Source organism: Trametes versicolor, assembly GCF_000271585.1.
Source record: "Trametes versicolor FP-101664 SS1 unplaced genomic scaffold TRAVEscaffold_14, whole genome shotgun sequence".
Classification (NCBI taxonomy): domain Eukaryota; kingdom Fungi; phylum Basidiomycota; class Agaricomycetes; order Polyporales; family Polyporaceae; genus Trametes; species Trametes versicolor.
The window spans coordinates 208,282-231,182 of record NW_007360334.1 but is presented as its reverse complement, the minus strand read 5'-3'; the positions used below and the strand labels follow the sequence as shown (position 1 = coordinate 231,182).

Below are 22,901 nucleotides of genomic sequence, written 5' to 3'. Positions count from 1 at the left end.
GCCTCCATCGTGGTTCGGGCAGAAGGCGTCGAAGATCGTGACTAAGAGGGAGCGTCCCTTGCACGGTGGCAGCTGTGGAAGATATTCAAACTGGCGTATGAGGTACGCCACGGACCGCTCATCAATCTAAAGAACTGAAATGAACTGAGAACCTAAGAAGCAGTCAGCGATATCTCACGTCAAGACGATATGAGATCAGCACCTGAAACTCGACCTGCGGTTCGAATGAAACACGACGAAGATTGCTCCGACCCTCGACGGGACAGGATGGCATTCATGCGAAAAACCGACCGGGGCGGCGACATAAGAACCGGCGACCTGGGACTGACATGTACTGACGTCCGAAGAACCGTCGGAGTCTCCTGACTCGAGGGCCCACCGTAATACCCTACGGATGCGAGTACCAATTTCGCGTGCAGATCGGCCAGAGAATGGCAGGGGAAAGTGTCTGAGGGGTGTTCATCGTAACGGAAGGAGGCTGAGGACGTGGTTGCTGAACAAGTTTATCGACGCGACGACGTCCCTTACAAGGTGGCTGGAGCGGTGTTCGGCATTATCCGAGTGTCCACATTTGGCAGGTCTCCAAGACCATCTCACCAGCCCATACTTAATCATTAATCAACCCTTACGCCCCTTTATCAATCCTAGCCGATGACTGAAAATCTCCAATTCATTCGTGAAAGGACGGATTCGTATAAATGATGAAGACATGTAGTTGCATTGCCTACTTGCGCCATTCTGGAAGAAGGGGCGGACAAAACATACGATTAAGCGACCATAGCACGATGATGCACGCCCAATAAGACACCCCAAGAACCTTCCTAATACGCAGCAGCCAAAATATCGTCGTGCGTTCGCGTGAGCACGTGTCACCCATGGCCGCTCACAGGCAGGAGCTGTCCGCTACTCGCACATAATCAACACCGACGTCAGTACATACTCCACAATCCACAAAAACAAGACGCACCGCTCGGCTGGACGACAAAGTCCGCAGACCGGCCAAACACGCCCGCGCCGTCCGTCACCGAGAAGAACACGGTCGTGCCCGCGGGCAGGTTCGTGTGCCAGGTGCCCGCGTGGTCGCCCGGGCCGGGCACCAGGCCTTCCTTGAAGCCGTTGTCGTGGTTCATGCTGTACGCAGGGACGCTATCAGACGGGGCGGGCGCAAAAACGGGGGCAATGGGAGGGGACTCACGCCTGAGATTCGTGGAGCGTTGATGGTGTAAGGTTAGTTATAAATGAGGGGTGCGGATAGGAAAGCGGGTGCATACCAAGGTGAAGGGGGCTAGATGGAGAACACAGTCAGTCATCAAGCGTCCTCCCGCGAGCTGGTGCTATGCCCGACTTACGAGTGCCCCCAGTCCACGTGCCAATGGTGTCTCCACACTGCGGCGCGGAGGTCCTGAAAGGTCGCATCAGCGTCCGCAGATGTCCGGCAGGGGCAGACAAACGTACGGGGTGTTGACGACGAGCGGGTCGGCGGCGAGCACCGCTGCGGTCATGGCGAGGACGGAGGTGAGGGAGAGAGAGAAGCGCATCATGAAATTTGAGTCTGAGAAAAGTAGAGTAGCTCTGAGAGGAGATGAGATGGGAAGTGGGGATGCTCCTTAGGTAGCGTTCGAGGGGGGCTTTTATACGCTCCGACCCCCACCCATGGCAGAATATGAACGTACGCTGGATACCAAGATCGCCGGGCAGAGTACCAGGGGCGGACATCACAGCCCGAAGCGACCCGTCGATCCCCGTCGCGTACATGCCGAATCAATGGCATGCGGTGTTGGGACGACGGTGTGTAGATCTCGTGGCGGTGTGCCAAGCGAGGGTTCTTCATGCGAGCGCAAGTTGCCTATGCGCGCCGCGTGGTCAGAAGCGTACTGCGTTGATTACGACTGCTTCACGTACCGTACTTGAGGAGGCTCGAGGCCGGTGCTACGTCCACGTAGCAGTAGCACTTGCGTTTCGCACGGAGACTCGGTCTGTTCCTTCTCAGGCTTCGCTCGAGTGGAAGGCAAAAAAAGTTCACTCACAAACGTACGCTGCCATGCAGGACGGACGACGCCGTCCGTCAACATCGACGCCGGTTCCCGAACCCTCCGCTAACGCTCCTATACCGCTCATCAAATCGCCGGTGGCTCTTTCTCGTTCTTACCTACATGCGCCGCTGCGCAGCGGCGGCAGATGGCCTTCGATCTCAAACGCCGCGGAAAACCCAGAGGTATCGGGATCGGCGTCGATATCGGCATGTTCTTCCTATGACACAACAGGCGGAAGGTCACGCGCATGAGTGCCTACTAATTGTCTCACGCTGCGTCCCTTCGTACCATAGCCTGAGGACGACCCGAGATAGGACGCAGCTTCGAGCCAAATATCCGGAAGGGAGCAAGACTCCGTTCCAGTAGTAGCAGTTGGGGAAGGCAGACGTGCCAGGACCGTCACTCGGGCTGCGTCATGAACTCGCAGTAAGTAGGCATTCCGTGTCATAGATGCGACTAGCGGCACTCACATGCACATCGGCCCGGGTGGTTGCCCACCGACACATTCCACACGATCGGCTTGCAGATCTCCTGAGCGCGTGGCTCACAGCTCGATGTCCTGTGTAATGAGAGGGTCAGGCTGGTGGACAGAGCCATCCGTAGTAAATCACCCAGGCAACAGGTGCTCGAAGACATGCCAGCGGTACGGTACCATGGCAGGTGTTACCACATATACACCCGAAGAGAGGAACCTGTGAGCTGCCGGAAGACGGCTGTAGTGATATGGTGTTAACATGTTGTATGGCCTTCTGCATCGAGTGCAATTGCGATGTGCAGCACCACATATGCGCGTAGCGTCAACCGTAACAGCAGGCGGATATAGCGAGGCAGATAGACGATGCAGGGCGCACCGCGGCGTCCGGAACACCTAGGGCACGGGGAAGCAGAGGCGCCTCGGCGACGAGCGCAAGGGAGTCGGAATCGTCGACGCCTTTTAAGACGATAAGCGCTAAGCGTTGGAGGGGTGGTGCTTGAAGTGAGCGTGGGGGCGTACCATCGTGGCGACGCTAGGGATGTACACAAACGCGGCGATGAGGGGGTATGGCTGCTTGAATCGCACCATGTCGAGGCGATTGAGCAGTCTATCGAATGGGGGCGGCGATGTTCGGAAGGAGCGGCAGTTATATGTTCCATCGCCTGCCGCAAGGAAGTAGGCTTATGCTGGGGATGACAGCTTGGACATCTTGGTGGACGTACGGACATGAGGCTGACGCGGCGTTCCGGGTATACAACGGTCTCTGCTAAGTCAGAGTTCGTCTCCTGGGTGTCGATTTGGACCTGTAGCCTGGCTGTTGATAAGACGCCTCTACGCCGCCACATTGCAAATTTGGTGCCAGGATTCCCTATAGGCGCGAGAGAGGCCGACGATCAGTAAGGACGCAGTATTGCACCAAATGGTGAATGTACTCTAGTCAGCGCTATCGGAGGCCTTGACGTGCATATGTCAGCGGCCTCGACGTCCCAAGAGATGGCTACATGCCTCGCTCAACGTACCGGACCTGTCGTGCAAACCTGTCGTTGCAAGGCAGGTAGCCCATGATGCATCATGCATCATGCATCATGGCAGAGCACTTCCAAGCACACGCTTCTCGGCGCCTCTGCGAAAACTCCCACGTAGACGCGTCCGGTCACGGCGCACGTGGTCGTTACCGTACGCCTCGCCTCCGCGTCCGCGCACGCCCGAGGTGACTCCTCTCAGTCGTCGACCGCGACGAGCGTGAAGTCGCCGCCAAGTGCGTTCCGGTGTACGCGATGGACGGGGACGCGTTTCACGCTGCTGTACGCATTCGCCCCAGCCCTCGTAGAGCCGTGCTCGCTGACGATCGCAATGCCGCTAGGTGTATCATGTCGTCCGCCAAATCCCCCCTCAAAAGGTCACCTCATACGGCAAGCATCCTGCTAACCGAAGCAACATGTGGTATTGACCATCTTTCGAACTTTCAGGACACATCGCAAAGCTCGTGGGCATGCCGAACTACTCCCGCCACGTCGGCCAAGGTCTTTCCTCTGCCCGCCCCCATGTCTTTAGCATGCACGCTGACACCGTCGGCCCCCTCGCAGCCCTGCGGTTCCTCTCCCCAGACGTCGTCCCGCCCATCCCGTGGTACCGCGTCATCTCCTCCGCCGGCACCATTTCCTCGCGCGGCCCCGGCACGGACGGCGCCGCGCGCCAGCGCGACGCGCTCGTCGCCGAGGGCGTCGACGTCGAGGTCACGCGCTCGGGCGACATGAAGGTCAACATGCGACAGTATGGGTGGTTCCCCGCTGTGGGGACTATCGACACCGGGGTACAGCAGGCGCCGGGCGAGGACGACGAAGGCGACGAACAGGCCGAGAACGGCGACGAGGAAGAAGCAGCTTAATCGCGCCTGTACGCATATGATGTGCTGAGGCAATACGCCTCAGGATGGTTTTAGATACAACTACGCCCTTCTCCATACTAGTTACCCCCATGCAGAGGGGTCCCTAGGCGGCGCTTAGGCCGCACCAGTGGCATTGCACGCTACACGCATCAACTCGTCAGCAACGTGCGTCAAGAATCAAAGTGCATGGTGAGGGACGTACCAGGCAGCCCGAACTCGCTCGCAACATTGATGCACTTGAAGCTCGCCGCGGTGCCGTTCGGCGGGGCGATGTTCACGTTCTCGAAGCGGATGTTTGGGCACGGCACCGCCGGGCTGCACTCCACGTCCACGACTGCCAGTGAGGAGACACCACCGTGAGCGCTCAGTGGGTCCATAGAGAAGAGGATGGGAGAATGCGAGACGTACTGGTGTTGCGCAAAGAGGTGCCCGTCCAGTCGCTGAACGTCAGGTTGCTGAACTGCAGACTCGACGGCGTGTCGCCCCTAACCAAATCATCAGTGACCATCCCGCACAAAGAGCACGCGAAAGGACGTACGAGCCGCCGCCGTTCGTCTGATAGAGGTGGATCGGGACCGTGACGCGGTCGACCGACACGCCCTTCGCGACCACGTTCGACACGAATCCTACCGCGCGCGTCAGAGTCAGCTATGGGGGTCGAGAGAACACAGAGGAGGCGTGTACGCACCGCCGCCACCTCCGCCTCCGGTGGGCGGCGCGCCGTGCACGGAGCCCGTCCACGTTTTGAGGTATACGCCCGAGACCATGTTCGGCTGTACTTGTGGGTCTAGGCGGATCAACTACGTGTGTAGAGTAAGCTGTCTTTGTGCGATCTCGGGGAAGGGAGCGTTGCGGGCGTACCTTGAGGTCTTCCATCACCAAATTGTCGACGATATCGGGCTGGAGGGGCAGAGTGTGAGGGACGTGCGGGGGGCTGGAGAGGGAAGAGGGGACGCACGAGGCCGGCGTACTGGCCGAGCGAGCCGATGGCGATCCCGTTCCCTCCGCGGCAGGTAATGTCCTTCGCGAAGATGTTCGTCGAGTTCTGTTATCGAGAACATAATAAGTCTCGAGATGACTGTAAAAATGGATGTAAGTGCACATACCCCTTTGATGGCTAAACAATCGTCGCCGCTAGTGATCTGGAAGCGTGATGAGAAATAGCGCGGACAGCAAAGCGCGGGTAGGACCAACATCGAAGCGCAGGAGGGAAATCTTGTCGGAACGGTATGTGTTGATACCTAAAAGGGGCAGTTAGCAGGAATACCACCGCGTGAACAGACTCGAGCGAACTCACCATCCGTGTTAGGAACGATGCTGTAAAACCGTCAGCACACACCCCACTCCACACACATCCAACCACTCACTTCTGCCCCGCCCACACCGGATCCGCATTCGTCGCATTGCAGTACATCCCATCATACACCACCTCGCTGCTATCCGCGACCGCATTGCACCAGAACGGCTGCCCCTCAACGCGGAAGTCCCTCACCACGCCCCTGGTGACGTTGGACAGGGTGAGCGCGACGGGGCGCCCGTCACCGTCCGCGCGCGTGCGGTTCGCGAAGAACGACCACCACGCCTGGCCGTTGCCCGCGATGCCCCCAGCGTTGTGCGCGTCGACGGTGAAGTCGCGCCCGGTGAGCACGAACCAGGACGCCTGGGACTGGATGAAGATCACGCGGTAGGTGTTGGCCGGGTCGAGCCAGTACGCGATGTCGGGTTTGAACTGCAGGTCGGGTGAGGGGGTTGGTGGGTAGGTGAGTAGGAGGGCGGGCTTACGTTTAGGGAGCCGTGCAGGTCGACGCGGGACGAGACGAGGTCCCAGGTCATTTTCCTGTCGTCCGATGATTAGCCGCGACCACACACGGGTACGCACAGTCCGACGTGTACCTAGTGATGTTATACTGCCCCGGTGCGAACACGGTCGTTCCGAAATGTCCGCATTTCGCGATGGCGGCTTCAACCTATAGACGCGTCACCAATCAGCGATGTGTCAACACAGGTAAGTTTACTGGACATACCTGATCAGTGTCGTCCCTCCCATGGCCAAGGGGCCGCAAGGAGCAGACCTTCTCCTTAGAGGCCGCCGCAGCGCTGGCGCACGACGCCCAACACCCCAGCGCGATCGTCAACAAGCTCAGTGATGCGCGCATGCTGCCCGTCCAGTGTCCGAGACGACTCAGGAGTGCAGCTCTCGCCACCTCGCTGCCGTCGTTCTTTATGCACCATCGGGTGGTCACGAGCTGATCGACGACGGCCCGGGGGTGTGTCGTATGGCGGTCGGGTGGTGGGCGGCGGCGTCCAGTGACCCTCAGGTACGTACCGCGGTGAAACAAGGATGTTCGATGTCGTCAGAGCTTCGTGGACGCTTCGAATCGGCTGGGGTGCACTTCGGCGGTTTGTTCTGTCGATATTTCCAGTTGTGATGTCCGATATGTCCGTCCACTAGCGCTCGCACTGGCTAGCAGTTCCTAGTTGTCACTCGTAGGAGTCTAGCCACAATTTATGTGTACCCAAAGTCGTCAGCAATCGGGTGGAGAGCTCCCGTGGTGGACGCGGTCGAAGCAGAGTTGCGCACCAGCTCGTTTACGGTCCCAAGCGAGCTGATGTAAGCCAAATATACGGTCCACAAACGCCCGCGCGCGCACCCCGGAGTCGGCGAAATAGGCGCCCACGCGCGCGAAAGCGCAAGTCTACTATACCCATCTGTTCGGTGCTCTTTGTGTGTTTAATTAATGTATGGTGTGGAAGAGACCATAATTAAGATTGGTGATATTTTGTGTGAAAGTATAGAAAATTTTGAGCCCAAGTTGAGCTCAAAGGGAAAGTTCTCATAACATTTCTCTCAGAACTCTGAAAACGAAGCTAATAACTCGGATATATGTGCTTTAGAGGCCGCGAAAAGGTCGCGCAATGGTGCGCGCACGCTCTACAGCCCCGCCGTCGGCAAGCATAGGCCCGCGCGAGTGCGCGGAAGAGAGGGAGGCGAGGAGGGAGCGCGGAGGGCCGGTGGACTGTGAATTTCCCACGATGGGACTGTAAACGTCCCGGGTCGCAGCTAGCTGCGATGGGCTCGTTTTTTGGCGCAGCGTCCAGCCAAAATGATGCCCGAAATCGTGCGGGGGGGTCGCGTTTACGGTCCAACGGGTTTACAGTCCAACGGGACGCCCGCGGTCGGCTGTACGAGGAGGGCGCAAACGAGTGATGGCACAGCGCCGCGCGGCGGTGTCCGAGGTCCGCAAATAAGACATGTGACAAATTACTATATTCGGCGCTTGGACTGTAGCGCGGGCGTCTATGGACCGTAAACATACCGAAAAAAGAAGGGGTCGTCGCGGTCAGTTGATGGAGCTAAGCGCCCGTAAATACGGCCACGTTGAGGCCACGCGAGCGATCAACTCAACTTCAAGGACTTCCCCATCACCACCACCTCCCACTCCGGGCCGCCGTTCATTACCTCTTCGACTTTCGTTTGGCGTAGCGGTGGCAAGTACTGGAGCGGCGGGCGTTCGGAACAGTAGACATTACAAGTACACTCACACCACAGCATGGATAACCCAGGGGGCACCAATTTACCCCAAAACGAGCCGGTTCAAATTGCCGAAGCCGCTCCCGCCGAGGATCATCCAGCAGAGGCAGCGGCAGTCGTTGAAGAACCTCATGCAGATCCCACAGAGAACGATGACAGTACCAGTACTGAAGCTGACTGCCTCTGTTGTGAGCGTATACGTTGTGGCGCTCAGGTCTTAGCTCGCTTACCCTCTCGAATCTCCAGGGCCACATGTGCCAAAGGAAAGCCAAGGCCCTCCCCCGCCGCTGGACGAGGTCCTCCCCGAAGTGTGGCGGAATGTAGACGAGGCCATCAAGGCGTTCAACCGTGTTGTTGAACACCTCCGCACCCGCCGGGTCAACCCATCACCGGACGCACCCTTCTCGGCAGCCATTTACATGTTGGCCGAGGGCGCCGCTGTGGCCGGCGTGAGTCGTTTCTGAACTGCTTTAGTTACAGACCATACACGTCGGGCTAACGCGGAATTCTAGTCTCTGAAACAAGGGATGAAGCTGATCACACAGACACCGGGCTATATGTTCCCGAAACCGCAGTGCAAGAACAGCTTCGAGCGGCACCTGTCCAACCTCTCGCGGCGGGACGACACGCTGCGGACCGTCGAGGAGAACATCACGCGGACCATGCATGAGGCACAGCCCCTCTTCGAGGCTCGCGAGAAGTTCCTCGCGGTCGAGCGGAAGATGAGCAGACAGCGAGCCAGGCATATGTTTGTGCGAACGGCGGTATGTTACTCATACTGCTACTGTGCTCAAGTACTGATGCACGTCTGTGGCGCCATTCAGGCCATCCTCACCCTGCCCTTTGCCCCCATCCTCTCCGCAGCACTCACAGCAGCCGACAACATCGTCCTCGCGGTCATTGTCGGGGTCCAACAGCTCCTCGTGTCCGAGGACGAGCTGCATTCCACCTCCGCGAGCGTCGAGGCCCTCCGGGCGGAGATGAACGACAAGATCGCTGTCGTGCAGAAGCTCCGGCGCGAGCTCGTCGAGATCCGCGCGCAGGTTGAGGCGCAGCGCGGGGACCCCGCCGCGTCCCGCTTGGCTGCGATGCTACACACGATGCAGGCTGCGAAGGAGCTTGCGGAGGCCGTGTTCAGCGCGCCGAATAGCAAGGAGGCGAAAGCGGTCCCGGGAGCCTCCATGCGGGCGCTTGCGTCGGCATTGCACGAGGTCTTGGATGCCCTTGGAGAGCGGCCCGAGGGCACTGCGACCCTCGTCGAAGTTGACGACTCTGATTGGAGTGGTCTGGACGATACCGTGACGGAACTGAAGGCAGCGTTGCCGGCTTCCGTCGGACTCTGATACTTCACACGCCCCTCCTCGTCGTTCCCCGCTATCGTTTCGCTTTTCATGCTGCTGTGTCTGTTTGCTTTTTCGCATGAGTTGCACACAAACTATCCCCATACCCTCGAGTTTCCTTTGGCATATCAGGTGCGTCCGCTAGTCGTTGTAAGCTTCTAAGGTATAATCTCGTTGACGCCGCCTCGTCGAATAGGTACATCACACTCCTTCATCTTGTTTACCTCCGACACTCCGTACTATTATCTGTGTACGTCGCTCCTTAATTCCTGACTTGAACTTCGAACCTTGGATGGTATCGCAGACCGAAGGTTCACGAACTTGCAGAAGTTCCCAAATCGAGCGAGCGCCCGAAACATCTTGGCCACGTGTGTTTTGATCAGTCCGCGATGCCACGCTTGCTCACGGTCCACCACCATCGACCACTGCTTCAAGTTCTCTCACACCACTAAGCGTGCAAGGTAACGCTCGATACGCACTCCTCACAGTACAGAGCAGCTTTTCGTCGTAGTATGGATATTGCACCAGACCCAGTGGCTATCCCCGAACCGGCCGGAGCCGTGGCGCTGCCAGGGATTGACGCGGTTGAGCCAGATGAACCTCGAGAAGCAGCCGCAGAGCCAGAGGCGCCAGCGGAAGGCACCATCATCGATTGTACTTGCTGTAAGGCCCAGTCTCATAACAACCTAATCCTGATTAACCACGCCCCACCAGGGCCTCATCCGAAATCAGGTCTTGTGCCGCCTCAGCCTCTCGATCAGGTCCTCCCGGAGGTGTGGAAGCCTCTTGGGAAGACCTGCGATATGCTCAACCAGGTCGTCCAACTCATCCGAGCCCACCGGTCCCGCCAATCAGGGGATGCCTCGACCACCGCCGTCGCGATCAAGGCGGTCGCCACAACCGTGCCTACTGTGAGTTTCTCAACATGCATTGCTACAAATTTCCGTATCGTGCACTGAGACTCATACGGGCGGGACGGCACACTAGATACTCGCAGTCGCTATGATCACCGTTCACAACGCGCCCGGATATCTCCTCCCCAAGCCGCAGTGCAAGCACACCTTTGAGCAGCACTTGAAGTGCCTCGCGCATCGCGATGAAACCCTGCGCACCTACGAGGAAACGCTCGAACACGCGATGGTCGAAGCGCAGCCCCTGGCCGAAGCGAACGCGAAGTTCCTCAAACAAGAAGCAGATCACATCAGGCGGAAAGCCGTGCATATGACTGTTCGCGCGGCGGTGCGTCTGCCCTCTCATCTAACGCTGTCCTGATCCTGAACGAGCTGATATGTTTTTATACAAGGCGATCGCGTCGTTACCGTTCGCACCCGTCCTCTCAGCAACGCTTACCGCTATCGACGTCCTGGGTCTCTCGATTTACATCGGTGTGCAGGAGGTCATCTCCTCGGTCGACGAGCTCCGACCTGTGTTCGCGAGCATCAACGAACTGCAGAACACGCTTCACGAGAAGGTCGCCGAGGCACAGGGCTTCCGGCGCGAGCTCGTGGCCATACGTGAAAGAGTGGAGTGGCAGCGGACCGATCCCTCTACGTCCCGCCTGAGCGATATCCAGCGCGAACTTCAGAACGTGATCGACGTCGCCCAAGAGACGCTTGGAGACGGATCGGCTACGTCGAAGCGGTCCCTTCGCGAGGTGGCGGACGCCATGCGGGAGTTCATGATCCTGTTGGGAGACCCGCCTGAGGGTGTGACTTCGCTCGTGGATGTGGAGGATTCCGAGTGGATTCGGTTGGATGAGACGATGGCGGAATTGGGAGCAACGTCACCCAGGCAACCATCCTAACACGTCGGTTCACGCCTTCCCTCTCTTTCTCTGCTCTCTCTTGGCATTGGTTTCCCTCGATCTACGTCCGCTATCGTTGTCGTTTCTTCTAGAGTTTTGGTTTGCGTGCTTCTTTCATACCCATGTTCCTTTCTTGTATATCAGGTGTGTACTCTCATCTCCGTCTATTGGCGCCGCGCTTCCTATACTGATCTCCTTGGTCCGAGATGTAGATGTTTCGTCTCTAGCTGCTCAGCCCGGTATCTGTGTATTTGCTCTCCCGTCAATCCGAAACATGTCCAAGATCCTCAGAAGCATGCGCGCCGAATTCTGCAGTACACAGTCACGGAGAGTCACGAAGGTGTGTCAGGTCATTCAAACCATTTCCGCACGATCACAGTGTGCCCTCTGGGCGCGGCGGGTCCTCCTCACAATCTCCATACAAACGATCCACACTCTGATTCTGGTGAGTACTCCGAAACAGCCCCGTCACATATCCCCGCTCCTTCCTCCTACTCCATGAGGCGCATCTTGGCAGCGTGGTGGCGTGACGAACGAGGCATGGGTCGTGGTGGTGTCGAGTGTCTTAGAGCGACACGGGCGCGCATCCGATGGAGACGAGGCCACCTAAAATTGAAGGTTAGCGTCTAGTTCTCCGAACGAAGAGATAAAGCGCGTGAAGCTAACCAAAGCTGTTGTCCTGGCAGCAGACAGCGTTGGCAGAGCTGCAAATCAGATCGTCAGCCGCGCGCTCATACACTTGAAACCTGCACGGCCGCGACTCACCAGGCATCGCTGCCTCCAACGCCGACGACGGAGATGGGCGAGCAGGTGAGGCCCACAAGGGCATTGACGTCCTGCACGACGACACCGAGGCCCGCGAGAATGGGGGCCACGGCAGCGCTGTCGGCCTTCTGGACGGAGTCGCAGCACTGGATGGCGCCGGTGCTGCAGGACGCGTCCGCCGCGGGTGCGGGGGTGGCGACGGCAAGGATTGCGAGGGCGGAGAGCGTGAAGAGCTTGGCGAACATGTTGGAGAGGAGGAAGAGTACTTGAACGACTGGTGAAGGCTGTTCGAGTGATGAGGACTCGGAGAGGACGCTGATGCCTTTTATACCGCTACAGGACTCTCGGTGTTTATACCGCATGGACGTCCTCATAGGCTGGTACCGGACACGACCATGTCGCAGCGAGGTTGAAGGCCGCATGCGGCGTCAGACCGTGCGCTATGCTCCACCGGTTCTCAACATACCTCATTGCATATGTCATCGCTGTATGTCCGCGCGCCCTCCGTTGTGACCTCGCTGCACTCCACCTCGATCTTTGGGGCCCAAGACAAAAAACCTCCGAGACAATATCACTGGTCGACTGCTGAATCACCGCCAACGCGTTGCCCGCTTCGACTGTTCATCAGTGCATCACCTCTCACGACTCCGACCCCTGCATGCATAGCGTTCCGTTTGTTGCTTCCTCCCGCGCCTGCCAAATAACACTCCGCCTCTAAGCGATACAAGCACCGCCGCACCCAAAACGTAACCTGTCAGGCTCAAAAGCATATTTCCGACGTTCTCATCTCGCGGAGGAAAGTAGTCATGACATCTTCGCGCATCTAGAGCGGCCTTCCTCACGAACACGCGGCCTCAGCGATCTCGCGGTCCAGGTCATCTTGCACGGCCCGGCAACTGCTCTGAACACCTGAGCTCCCCACCAGGTCTTCCGTGCTCCATCGACACGCTGTTCTTCCTCCACTACATTTCATGAACCTGCGATACGTGGCGGTAATGAGGAAGTGACACGCTCGGGCCCGCGTACGGTTTGTACCCCGTTCCTGAGTCTGCTCCGTACACGAGCCGGCGGTGTGTTGTTGACGACCGTCCAATTCACTCCCAGCCGAGATGAACGCGGATATTCTGGGCGGAGGTCGCAATGAAGTCATACGGGCGCGTGTCTACGCGGCCTTCTCAGGCGTGTAGGTGGACAAGCCGCCTTAAAGCCGCGACTGCGCCGGCGGCGCGCGGGACCAGGGCGTTAACATCATGTCGCGCCCCGTACGATACGTCTTGGATACGTGGTAAGTGCTCCTCCTCGATGGCTAGTCACGGACGTACTGTATTAGCTGACATCGGAAGAATTTGAGTAGGTTATATGCAATGGAACGTATGCACGATGACCACCGTGCTCTCGGCATATTCCCGCATCCGGCGGTAATGGAGCGCCTCGAAAGTGCGTGGCAGATCACACGAAAACATCGCCGTAAGCTGTAACAAATTACCCGCATGTTCCGCTCTTGGAAGAAGCAACCCGTAGAGAACAAGGGCCCGCGCCAGCAGCGTCGTAGGGTAGAGGCTTCCGGCCTCGGCGGAAGTGTGTTCTTCGCTCAATCACCTCTCGCCGGGGCTCCTTCTAAAGTTTGTACAAGTTTCAAGCGCATCCAAGTTCACACGAGAAGACGATCGGGCTTCGAAAACGGACAACTCTGATTTGGAAGGATACACGACAACCGGACAAGACTTTGTGCTGTTACCCGACGCACGACCCCCTCTCCTCCGCACTCCACCACGTTTGCGGACGCCATCTAGAGCGTGACTGGGACGCAACCGATGGAGATGAGGCCGCCTGTGATCAAAATGTAAGTCAAATTTGCTCTTCATTGTAGCGCAGTCCTGCAGGTAAATCCTACCGTGTGAGTTGTCCTCGCAGCAGACAGCCTGAGCAGAGCTATAATGCGATTCGTCAGCTATGCGTTCACGCCTATGGAAGCAACATGGTCACGACTCACCAAGAACTGCCGGAGCCGACACCGACGACGGTGATGGGCGAGCAGGTGAGGCCTACTTGTGCGGTGACGTCCTGGACGACGACGCCAATGGCCGCGAGAATGCCAGCCGCGGCGGCGCTGTCGGCCTTCTGGACCGAGTCGCAGCACTGGATGGGCCCCGTGCTGCAGGACGACGCGGGCTCCCCACCGGGGGTGGGGGTGGCGGCAGCAAGGATCGCGAGGGAGGCGACGGTGAAGAGCGTGGCGAACATGATGAGGATGAAGAGTGTGAGTGAGGCGGTGGATGAGTAACGGTGGGTTGTTCGATGAGGTTGTCCCGTCAAGCTGTCCAATATTTATACCGCTGACGACCATCCTAGACGCGCTGAGCAGCGTACACCGTGATGCTGCACCACTCCACATCGTCTTTTGGCAAGCGCTCTAGCCTCGCCTGTGACGACTCGTCGGACTTGAGGACAGCGCCGACAGCTACTTCCACGATGCACGGCTCCGCATTGCGTTTAGGGCACGAGCATCGCAAACCGGAGCGCCTTTCAGCAACCCTGGTGCCTCGCCGTCATGTCGTCCGACTGGTTTACGCAGGCGCGCGCTGTCTCGGGAGATTGAACATACGTCATGAGAAACCACGCCTAATCCACTGGCAGCGCCTAGTTCCGAGCGCCGCCATCTACATGATGTACCCCTCGGCGACACGCCCATGACGACTCAAGGTGGGGGTGAGCGTATCCCGCGTGCTGTTAGGTACGTTCCAAGCGTACCGCAGGATCTTGCTGTAACAAGACGTACTGAACGAGACGCCGTCAATCTTATGCCACTCCTACATATTTACACAGTCTTAAACTGTGGCCATCATGGCTCGAGATGACGCCCATATTACGCATCAAATTCCCGCCAGTAGAGCGCCACCCAGTGCCGCGAGACGAGCTCTGGTAGACGACTCTGCAATGAGTAAGTGACTCGAATCCGCGAAACTTTGATACTCACAGGTCCTGTCCCAGTCCGATTAGTCTTCGGTCTTGCCCGAGTCGTATTCGTGAACTCGAATAGTATGCTCTGGGAACACCAAATTGGTAATCAAACTCTTGAGCTTTTCGAAGTAAATGTCTCTTTGGTCGGCCAGCCCAATGGTATCATTGTACTCGCCCACTTTCAGCGTGAGTGCGTGGAGGTGCAAGCCTAACTGTTCGCGGAGGATGAGGGCCTTCCACATCGAAGCGAAGTCGTCTTCTAGGGCATCGTCTGAATAGCACTCCCAGCCATTCACGATCTCCTGGTCTAGGATTATCGAGCGTAAGGAAGGGCAGCACTGATCGCCAGAGGTGTTAGTTACCGCCCAAAGCCCTTCCCACATCGCCCTGCACAGCCCGCCCGTAGTGAGATGCAGCGTGTCGAGAGAGCCGAACGTCGTGAAGAGCGTTATCCAGCGCTGTGCGTCAGGATCTATCGACGCTATCGAGGGCCCGGGGAGCGGCTTAGGAAGGATAGTGAACGCCCCCGTGAAGCGCAGAGAGGTGATCGGCGCCCCGCGGCAGATGCTAGGCACCGCTAAGACGGCGCACGCAGCATCGGCCTCCAGCCAGAGCGCCGCGCCGTCATCCGCCGAAAGCAGTACAGTCGCACCATGAGGACCCTGCATGCGCATCTCGTAGAGGTTGTTGTAGACGTCGACAACCACTGAAGTGACCGTTTTGAAGACCGGGAAGGTGTCGGCAGGGTCCTTGGGAAACATGCTGGCGATGTTCACGGGATCGTCCCTGCACCGCATAGGCGACCTCACGTCGCTGATGACCGTTATATCGGTTGCGTTCGGGAAGCAAAGATAGGGTAGGACAGTGACGGTCCATTCAGGGGGGTGTCGATCAAGCCGCACAGTACGCACCCGAGGTAGCGAGACCGTTGGCCTACGGGATCCATCGGCAACCCGAAGGATCTCGTCGGCAGGGAAGTCTTCCACTTGCGGCAGTGCGAACTCTAGGTCCAGCTCTTCGAGCTGCGTACACGCCTCCAGCATGTCCAAGAAAACGCCGAACTCGACCTCCCATCCGCTATCGTGCATCTTCAAATGGCGGAGGCGAGAGAGGAGGGTATTGTTGGCGAGGCAGTCCAGGAGATACAAGGACAGTGAGCGGAGGGCAGGGAAGTCATCTTGATTGAGCGGCAACGCCGCACATGTGAGCGAGTCGCAACTGAAGACAGCCAGTTCCTCCAGTGCAGGCATCGGGCAATCTCTGAAAATGCTCGGGAAAGACTTTCGGAACTTCTGGTCCACTCGCTCGAAGCGAACAGTGCGAACGTCATTGGCTCGATCCTGGAGTATGGACCGGAGGGATGACCAGGGAAACGATGCGTTTTCGAATAGGATGGCGAAGGGAAGGCCCCGGATCGTGCGCTCCAATGCGAGAGAAAGGAGTTGCGGACCGCGCCGCACTGCGATTGTGCGCCAAAACGAGGAGTTGGAGACCACAACGGTTCGCCAGTGAGCACAGACCCACGAGACGTTGATCCAGTGACATGCCGTCCCATACTTCTCAGGCGGATAGTCGAATACGTATGCTTGGACGAAAAGGAGTATCTCGGCCAAGATTTCCACGGGCAGTGTATTGATCGGCGCTGACTTCGACTCGAGGAGACGATCCCGTACTTTCAGAACTTGGTGTTCTTGCTGAATATCGGCCTGCTCCTCGAGAAGAGCGCCTCGTTGAGGAAGTAAAGTCCCACTTGTATCTCCTCTTGATTCTAGTTGTTACACCCTCAAGTGAGGACACTTCGTTCCATATTTTGTCATCAAAATAGAACAAAGCTTACCAGAAGCCATGTTGCCAGTGGCGCAAGCTCCAGAAATAATAGGAAAGCTTGAACTTGAGGCAAGGGATCCCTGGGAAACTACTGTTGAAGCAACTGGCAGTTACGGAGTCCAAATTCTTGTGGAAGAGTACCAGATCGTCCCAGTCTAGCCAGCAACGTTTCTGAGTACAGGCGGTAGCAGTGGTAGGAGAGCAAAGTGGCCGGCGGACCGCCAGTGGGTGCGGCACGACTCCGCAGCGCTAAACTTCCTGGCGACTTCCGGAAGCGCCGAAATCGATGCCGCTCGTCCTTGGACTCGACGATCATGTCGTACCGACTTGATACGTTCTGGATCCTCATAAACGACATACAGCAACTCATAAAAGGAAAGTACTGCCAATGCAGCGACACATTGGCAGCAATAGTACCGGGCCGTTCGCACGCCGGCCAGCAAGTCGCGAAACATGATGTCTGGCTCGGTACGCGGCGGTTAACTGCTGCATCCCCGGTAAGTTCAGAGTCTGACCTGGGCAGACCTCAGTGCACAGGACGGCGAGCTACAACATCGTGAACTTTGGAGGACGTGATTCAGTATTCCCTTGCTTTTCACTTTTGACAAATCGCTGATTGCTATTCTACCAGGCTTGCGAGCTCTACGAAGAGCTTTTCATGCTTCAGGCTGGCCTGTCTTTGAAGCAAGAGAACGATAGGAATGCGCTCACCCTGAAGCACGATTTAGCGTTGCATTCTTGATACCAAGCCAGCGCAGTTGACACTAAGCGTACATCCAGGCACCGACGTTGAACGTTTACAAGTTCAGTCTTCGCTTTGGCCCGGGCCTTCCGCGCAAGATGGACGACATGTCGACAGATAGTCCCGTAACCCACCAACACAGCGCCGCACAACCCGTCGGTACCTGCCTATCGTCTCGCTTGGGGCACCCATGGGGCCGGTTGAAATTTCTCGAACCTAGCCCCAGCTGAACAAAAACACCTTTACGCAGACTGGCTGTACGTCCACCAGCCCACTCTGTCCAGTTTCCAAAATACCTCACGTACATTATCCTCTGTGCATAGGCGGCGGAATGTCACGCCGCTCGCCAAACACTCGTGCGGTCCCGCTGGGACACTCGCCGTTAACATGACCTCTCTGCCCCACGAGCGACACGCTCAAAAACGGCTGCCGATCATAGTCATGTGTACCTCTGCGTAGGCTCTGCGCTGCTGCTTCTATGCGGAGCGTCACAATGAAGTCATCCGAGCGTGTGTCTACGCGGCCTTCCTAGGCGTGTAGGTGAACAGCCGCCTTAAAGCCGCGACTCCACCGGCGGCGTGCGGGGACCTGGCCAAGCATTGACATCATGGCGCGCGTCGCACAATCCTTCTGAGTGCTTTCCGTTAAGGTCCAGTCACGGATGTATTGTCTCAACTAATGTCGAAAGGATTTCAGCAACTCATACGCAGTTGGACCGTGGGCGCATGGACAAAAGCCACCATATTTTCAGCATATTCTCTCGAGCGCCTCCACGGTGCACGGTGGATCACACGAGTACATCGCCGTAGGCCGTAAAACAATACCCGTATGTTTCGCCTTTGGAGGAAGCAACCCGTCGAGAATCAGGGTCCGCGCCCGCGGGTCCGTCGGTAGCGCCGCAGGGCAACAGGCTTACCACCTTAACAAGGATGTGATCTTCGCTCAATCGCCTCCCGCTGTGGCTCCTTCTGCAAATTTTACAAGCTTCAGGCGCGTCGAAGTTCACACGAGAAGATCATCAAGCTTCGCAAACGCACAACTCTGATTCAGAAGGATACATGACACCTCAACGCGACTTCGCTCCACTACGACAGACGACCCCCTTTCCCCCACCTTCCACTACTACGTTAGGCCGCCATTCAGAGCGTCACGGGGACGCAGCCGATAGAGACGGCGCTACCTGTTCCGAGAAGATGATTCAGATTGGTTGTTCATCCTAACTCAGTCCTGCAGATGAAGCCTACCGTGGGAGTTGTCCGAGCAGCAGACAGCCTGGGCAGAGCTACAAAGCGGTACGTCAGACATGCGGTCGCGCTCAAGAAGGTGCGCGATCACAACTCACCAAGAACCGCTGCTGCCAACACCAATGACCGTGATGGGGTCGCAGGTGAGGCCGACCATCGCGTCGACATCTTGGACGACGATACCGAGGAGGGCGAGAATGCCCGCCGCAGCGGGGTCGCTGGCTTTCTCGACGCTGTCGCAGCATTGAAGGTCCCCGGTGCTGCAGGACGACGCGGGCTCCCCACCGGGGGTGGGGGTGGCGGCAGCAAGGATCGCGATGGAGGCGACGGTGAAGAGCTTGGCGAACATGATGAGGATGAAGAGTGCGAGTGAGGCGGTAGATGAGCAACGGTGGGCTGTTCGATGAGGTTGACCCGCAAACTCGCCCTACCTTTATACCTTCCAACGAGCGTTACTCGCGCGCTCTGACCTCGCAAAGAAACGAGGCCAGACTGCGCGTACCACGACGCACGGCTCCACATTGCGTCGTCGAAGGGGGCACGAGTCTCGTAACATGGAGTCGACTGTTGTTGGCCCTGCCACATCTTGTTCCGCCGTGTCATCCCGCCAAGTTACGCGCTGTCCCGGGAGGAAGAAACATACGTCAGTGTGTCCTAAGCGGGCCTCATGAAAGAAGCCGGGCGCGGTTCCGTAGCGTCTATCTCAGGCTGTCAACCGCGCAGTGAACTATACGGGGAAGATCCACATACCATCCATCCGCCAACGTTTGAACTTTGGGTGACATCGCCGTCGAGAACACGCGCAATCGCCGATGTTCGACAGCATGTTGTGGGGCGGACGGGCGCAAATGAAGGGAGGACTTACGACAACGGTCAAACTACCGCGGTGACCGGTCCCGCGCTTCACCTGGCCCATGACGAAGGGGGCGCGACCGTAGATGCCCGAACCAGACCTCGGGACCGCCTGACGGATGAGGAGAACTTGGATGTCCCACTTTGAACTGATCCTGCAAACAACAATCTATTGATGATACAACGTAGTGAGACTCATACACGCTGCAGGCATTTCGTCACTTTACAGTTTTACTTGATCTTCTCTCCAACAAACCATCACGCTCAGAGCACCTTCTCGGTAAGCCCCATGCCCTGCTGCTCGAGAACCTCGCGGATCGGGTCGCAGATCTCCTTCGAGTACGGGGCGATGATACCGGGGGTCTTGAACACGCCGTCGAGCACGAGCTGCACCGCGATACCGCACGGTACACCGACGTAGAGCGCCATCGCGGAGTGCCCCTGCGGCTCGCCGTACGCCTCGAGCGTCGACGTGATGGTATCCGTGGTGCCGTCCGCCCACTCGACGATGAACTTGTGCTGGAGCATGACCAAGTCGCGCTCGCCGTCCTCGTACTTCATCAGGACCTCGAGGCGCGCGCACAGCGTGTCGAGCAGGGTCCCGTCCCGTACAGTCGCGGGCTCGCTGGTGAACAGCCCGATCCACTTCAGGCCGGAGATGATGCGACGGCTCTCGGCCTCGTTCGGGAACTGGCAGAGCTCCTTGACGCGCGCGACCAGAGTGCTATACATAGAGCATCGCTTTTGAGTATTCTGCTGCGCATGTGAACAGGGGAAACGCACCTCTCGCTCGCGTCCGACGCGCCGATGGCCTGTTGCATGACCTGCGCCCAGGTCAGGCCCTCCTTCAGCCACGCCTTCTTCTCAATGTTCAACCAGCCAAGCGCGACGAGCGCCTTGACGAACTCGGGGAAGCCCTGGTAGCGCAGGGTGCCGCGGATCACGTTCTCCGCCTCGGGGATGTTGTAGTACTCGCGGAACGGTACAGAGTTACGGTTCGGGTATGAAACGAAACCGAACGCAGGCGTAATGAAGTACGACTTCGCGACGCTCATGAGGTTCTTGCCCGGAACCTCGACCGTCTTGCCATCCGCGAGGTACGCCGCGTCGTTGAGCAACGCGAGGAGGCCACCGCGAGGAGACCACGAGAACTTGTAGCCGAGGGGGTTGTCGGAGCATTCGGGCGCGGGGAGACCGCCGCAGAACGAGTGGAACTCCTTGACCTTGCCACCCTTGGCATGGACCTCGTCGATGGTCTTGATCGCGTACAAGTGGTCGACACCAGGGTCGAGGCCGATCTCGTTCATGACAACGATACCTGCCTTCTTGATCTCGTCCTCGAGCTCGCGGATGCCGGGGCTGATGTAGCTCGTCGTAACCACGTTCGTCTTAGTCCTGATCGCCGCCTTGATGACGTTGACGTGGAAGGTGTAGGGGACGAGCGAGATCACGAGGTCGTGCTCCCCGATCGCCTTCTCGAGGGCAGCCTGCTTCGCAGGGTCCTCAGAGCCGGCGTCGAGCGACGCGGCGGTGGTGTTGGGGAGCTCTCCAGCAAGGGCCTGCGCGCTCGCCAACGTGCGGCAAGCTAAGAAAGATGAGCGAAGCATCTTGCTAGATTGTGAGAACTAACATACCGATCGTCAACGAGTTCTCGGGGTTGCGGACAACGTACTCCGCGCACGGGCGCGCGACAGCGCCGCTGCCGAGAAGGAGGACCTTCTTGCTGGGCGCCTTCGAGGCCGCGTTGGCACCGAACACAGGGCGAAGATCCTTGCCGTCCTTGAGCAGAGAGCGGCCGAACTCGGGGAGTACGAAGGCCGCCTTGTGCACCTCAGAGTTGTAGTACCGCGTGTTCGGCACGGTACGGAGCGGCTTCGAGAGGTCACGGCCAGCCTCCTTGGAGCAGACCATGAAGCCGATCTGACCAGAGGGGTATGTGGGGATGGTGGTGAATGCATACTCCGAAACGGGGAAAAGGGATCGGGTAGTCTTGAGCAGGTCCTCGATGAGTGCGAGGTGGATCCAGAGACACTCGCCCTGGGTGGAAATGTGGCCGCCGGGCGTGAGCGCATCGCGGAGCAGCTCAAAGTACGGCTTTTGGAAGAGAGAGGCAGCGGGACCGACGGGGTCAGAAGAGTCGGTGATGATGACATCGTAGGTTGAGGTGTTGTCCGCGAGGAACTTGAAGCCATCTCCGACGAACACGGTCACGCGCGGGTCGTTGAGCAGCGACGACATGTGGGGCAGGAATTGCTTAGACACCCGGATGACCGCCTGGGAACATGTGAACATGAGTCACTACGATCCATATTTCCCTTGAAACTAACCTCGTCGATGTCGCAGAGGACGACCTGCTCGACGGTGTCGTGCTTGAGCACCTCACGGACGACGCCGCCGTCGCCACCACCAATGACGAGCACCTTCTTCGGGTTCGGGTGGCTGGCCAAGGGAAGGTGGGCGATCATCTCCTGGTACCTGTTCTGCGTTCAGTACGATCGATCCGCGATCTCAACGTAGGAATACGTACGAGAACTCATCGCGCTCAGTGCACTGGATGACACCATCGAGAACGAGTACGTTTCCATACGTCGCGGACTCGAACACGAGCACGTCCTGGTACAAGGACTTTTCGACATGGAGGATACGGTTGACCTTGAGGGTCATCGCCTGGCCCGGCCATTGCGATGAGATCTCCCGGAACCAGCCATCTGAAGGGTGATATCGTCAACTTTCGATCTGAACGAGTGATTGATACACATACACACCTTTGATCGAGCGGTGGGTAAGAGGGGCCATGTCTGTAGTTGGGAGGGGAAGAGAGAGAGGCTTGCTCGAAATTTTGACTCGAACTTGAAAGCAGACCGATCGACTTACTGACGGAGATAAGATAATCCTGCTTAGAGATCTTAAGATGGGATCGGGGCCGCCATGAGCCGGCGCTCGCCGTACCGCACCCTTGGGCAGGCGATCATCGACGCCGTCCGACAACAGTTCTTGGCTGGACATCGTGCGATGTAAGTACTTATTTTGAGCGGCTATATGCGTAGTTAGAATAAGGTATCATCTTCGGCGTAGTGGTACTCACCAGAACTTAGACATCCATGCCATTGCCCGCGCGACCAACTACGTGCTTGACACCAATTTCGCGGAGCCTGGCAGCCGGAGTTGCAAAGGCCTCTGGGATACACTGCATAGCTGCCAGATTATATGGATAAAGCCGGCATAGAGAGTCGTGGAGGCGAGGAGACGGGTGTATGGACTGCGCCTACGCCTGCTGCAGACGGATGATGATGGGGGAAAGGAAGAAAGGGGCAGATCCTGGCTGCGCTCATCTGTCGCCTCATATATAAGCGGCGACATACGCGGTACCGACGGTGACATGAATTCCGCTTGAGATTGTGCTTCTTTGTGAAGAGTACGCCGTTATCATGAGATGAC

The 22,901-nt window shown here is 57.9% G+C and overlaps 10 protein-coding genes across 10 annotated transcripts; 3 read left to right on the top strand and 7 right to left on the bottom strand.

The window, feature by feature from the left end:
- Window positions 1–883: 883 nt before the first annotated feature.
- TRAVEDRAFT_75283 (uncharacterized protein) lies at window positions 884–2,688 on the bottom strand (the record flags this gene model as incomplete). Its single annotated transcript, XM_008046574.1, has 11 exons — window positions 2,645–2,688; window positions 2,504–2,592; window positions 2,322–2,441; window positions 2,028–2,250; window positions 1,903–1,976; window positions 1,754–1,846; window positions 1,456–1,552; window positions 1,350–1,386; window positions 1,272–1,285; window positions 968–1,197; window positions 884–903 (listed from the first exon to the last, which is right to left on the bottom strand). Exons 7-11 carry the CDS (start codon window positions 1,539–1,541, stop codon window positions 884–886), a joined length of 387 nt encoding a protein of 128 aa, XP_008044765.1. The 5' UTR covers window positions 1,542–1,552; window positions 1,754–1,846; window positions 1,903–1,976; window positions 2,028–2,250; window positions 2,322–2,441; window positions 2,504–2,592; window positions 2,645–2,688.
- Window positions 2,689–3,785: 1,097 nt separating this feature from the next.
- On the top strand, window positions 3,786–4,396 carry TRAVEDRAFT_40611 (DNA binding methylated-DNA-cysteine S-methyltransferase; the record flags this gene model as incomplete). Its single annotated transcript, XM_008046501.1, has 4 exons — window positions 3,786–3,812; window positions 3,872–3,920; window positions 3,978–4,031; window positions 4,095–4,396. The coding sequence occupies 4 exons, from the start codon at window positions 3,786–3,788 to the stop codon at window positions 4,394–4,396; spliced, it is 432 nt and encodes a 143-aa protein (XP_008044692.1).
- Window positions 4,397–4,510: 114 nt separating this feature from the next.
- TRAVEDRAFT_24492 (pectin lyase-like protein) lies at window positions 4,511–6,552 on the bottom strand (the record flags this gene model as incomplete). The annotated part of the gene is made up of 14 exons (XM_008046445.1): window positions 4,511–4,536; window positions 4,599–4,730; window positions 4,805–4,881; window positions 4,935–5,022; window positions 5,085–5,196; window positions 5,258–5,296; window positions 5,355–5,441; window positions 5,503–5,538; window positions 5,591–5,637; window positions 5,694–5,713; window positions 5,764–6,125; window positions 6,179–6,233; window positions 6,290–6,363; window positions 6,421–6,552. The coding sequence occupies 14 exons, from the start codon at window positions 6,550–6,552 to the stop codon at window positions 4,511–4,513; spliced, it is 1,287 nt and encodes a 428-aa protein (XP_008044636.1).
- A 1,291-nt stretch (window positions 6,553–7,843) lies between these two features.
- Window positions 7,844–9,526, top strand: TRAVEDRAFT_61267 (uncharacterized protein). Its single transcript, XM_008046573.1, has 5 exons — window positions 7,844–8,116; window positions 8,175–8,377; window positions 8,441–8,692; window positions 8,753–9,400; window positions 9,465–9,526. Exons 1-4 carry the CDS (start codon window positions 7,948–7,950, stop codon window positions 9,269–9,271), a joined length of 1,143 nt encoding a protein of 380 aa, XP_008044764.1. The 5' UTR covers window positions 7,844–7,947; the 3' UTR covers window positions 9,272–9,400; window positions 9,465–9,526.
- Window positions 9,527–9,780: 254 nt separating this feature from the next.
- Window positions 9,781–11,072, top strand: TRAVEDRAFT_40608 (uncharacterized protein; the record flags this gene model as incomplete). The annotated part of the gene is made up of 4 exons (XM_008046500.1): window positions 9,781–9,931; window positions 9,983–10,179; window positions 10,256–10,507; window positions 10,572–11,072. The coding sequence occupies 4 exons, from the start codon at window positions 9,781–9,783 to the stop codon at window positions 11,070–11,072; spliced, it is 1,101 nt and encodes a 366-aa protein (XP_008044691.1).
- A 565-nt stretch (window positions 11,073–11,637) lies between these two features.
- On the bottom strand, window positions 11,638–12,082 carry TRAVEDRAFT_53627 (hydrophobin; the record flags this gene model as incomplete). The annotated part of the gene is made up of 3 exons (XM_008046572.1): window positions 11,638–11,678; window positions 11,739–11,776; window positions 11,838–12,082. The coding sequence occupies 3 exons, from the start codon at window positions 12,080–12,082 to the stop codon at window positions 11,638–11,640; spliced, it is 324 nt and encodes a 107-aa protein (XP_008044763.1).
- A 1,544-nt stretch (window positions 12,083–13,626) lies between these two features.
- Window positions 13,627–14,081, bottom strand: TRAVEDRAFT_136033 (fungal hydrophobin; the record flags this gene model as incomplete). The annotated part of the gene is made up of 3 exons (XM_008046571.1): window positions 13,627–13,667; window positions 13,732–13,769; window positions 13,831–14,081. 3 exons carry the CDS (start codon window positions 14,079–14,081, stop codon window positions 13,627–13,629), a joined length of 330 nt encoding a protein of 109 aa, XP_008044762.1.
- A 752-nt stretch (window positions 14,082–14,833) lies between these two features.
- TRAVEDRAFT_53625 (uncharacterized protein) lies at window positions 14,834–16,645 on the bottom strand (the record flags this gene model as incomplete). Its single annotated transcript, XM_008046570.1, has 2 exons — window positions 14,834–16,566; window positions 16,636–16,645. The coding sequence occupies 2 exons, from the start codon at window positions 16,643–16,645 to the stop codon at window positions 14,834–14,836; spliced, it is 1,743 nt and encodes a 580-aa protein (XP_008044761.1).
- A 1,861-nt stretch (window positions 16,646–18,506) lies between these two features.
- Window positions 18,507–18,960, bottom strand: TRAVEDRAFT_24488 (hydrophobin; the record flags this gene model as incomplete). Its single annotated transcript, XM_008046444.1, has 3 exons — window positions 18,507–18,547; window positions 18,612–18,649; window positions 18,710–18,960. 3 exons carry the CDS (start codon window positions 18,958–18,960, stop codon window positions 18,507–18,509), a joined length of 330 nt encoding a protein of 109 aa, XP_008044635.1.
- A 767-nt stretch (window positions 18,961–19,727) lies between these two features.
- Window positions 19,728–22,259, bottom strand: TRAVEDRAFT_53623 (saccharopine dehydrogenase; the record flags this gene model as incomplete). The annotated part of the gene is made up of 6 exons (XM_008046569.1): window positions 19,728–20,187; window positions 20,247–21,048; window positions 21,098–21,737; window positions 21,791–21,938; window positions 21,991–22,171; window positions 22,229–22,259. The coding sequence occupies 6 exons, from the start codon at window positions 22,257–22,259 to the stop codon at window positions 19,728–19,730; spliced, it is 2,262 nt and encodes a 753-aa protein (XP_008044760.1).
- Between the last annotated feature and the right edge of the window lie 642 nt (window positions 22,260–22,901).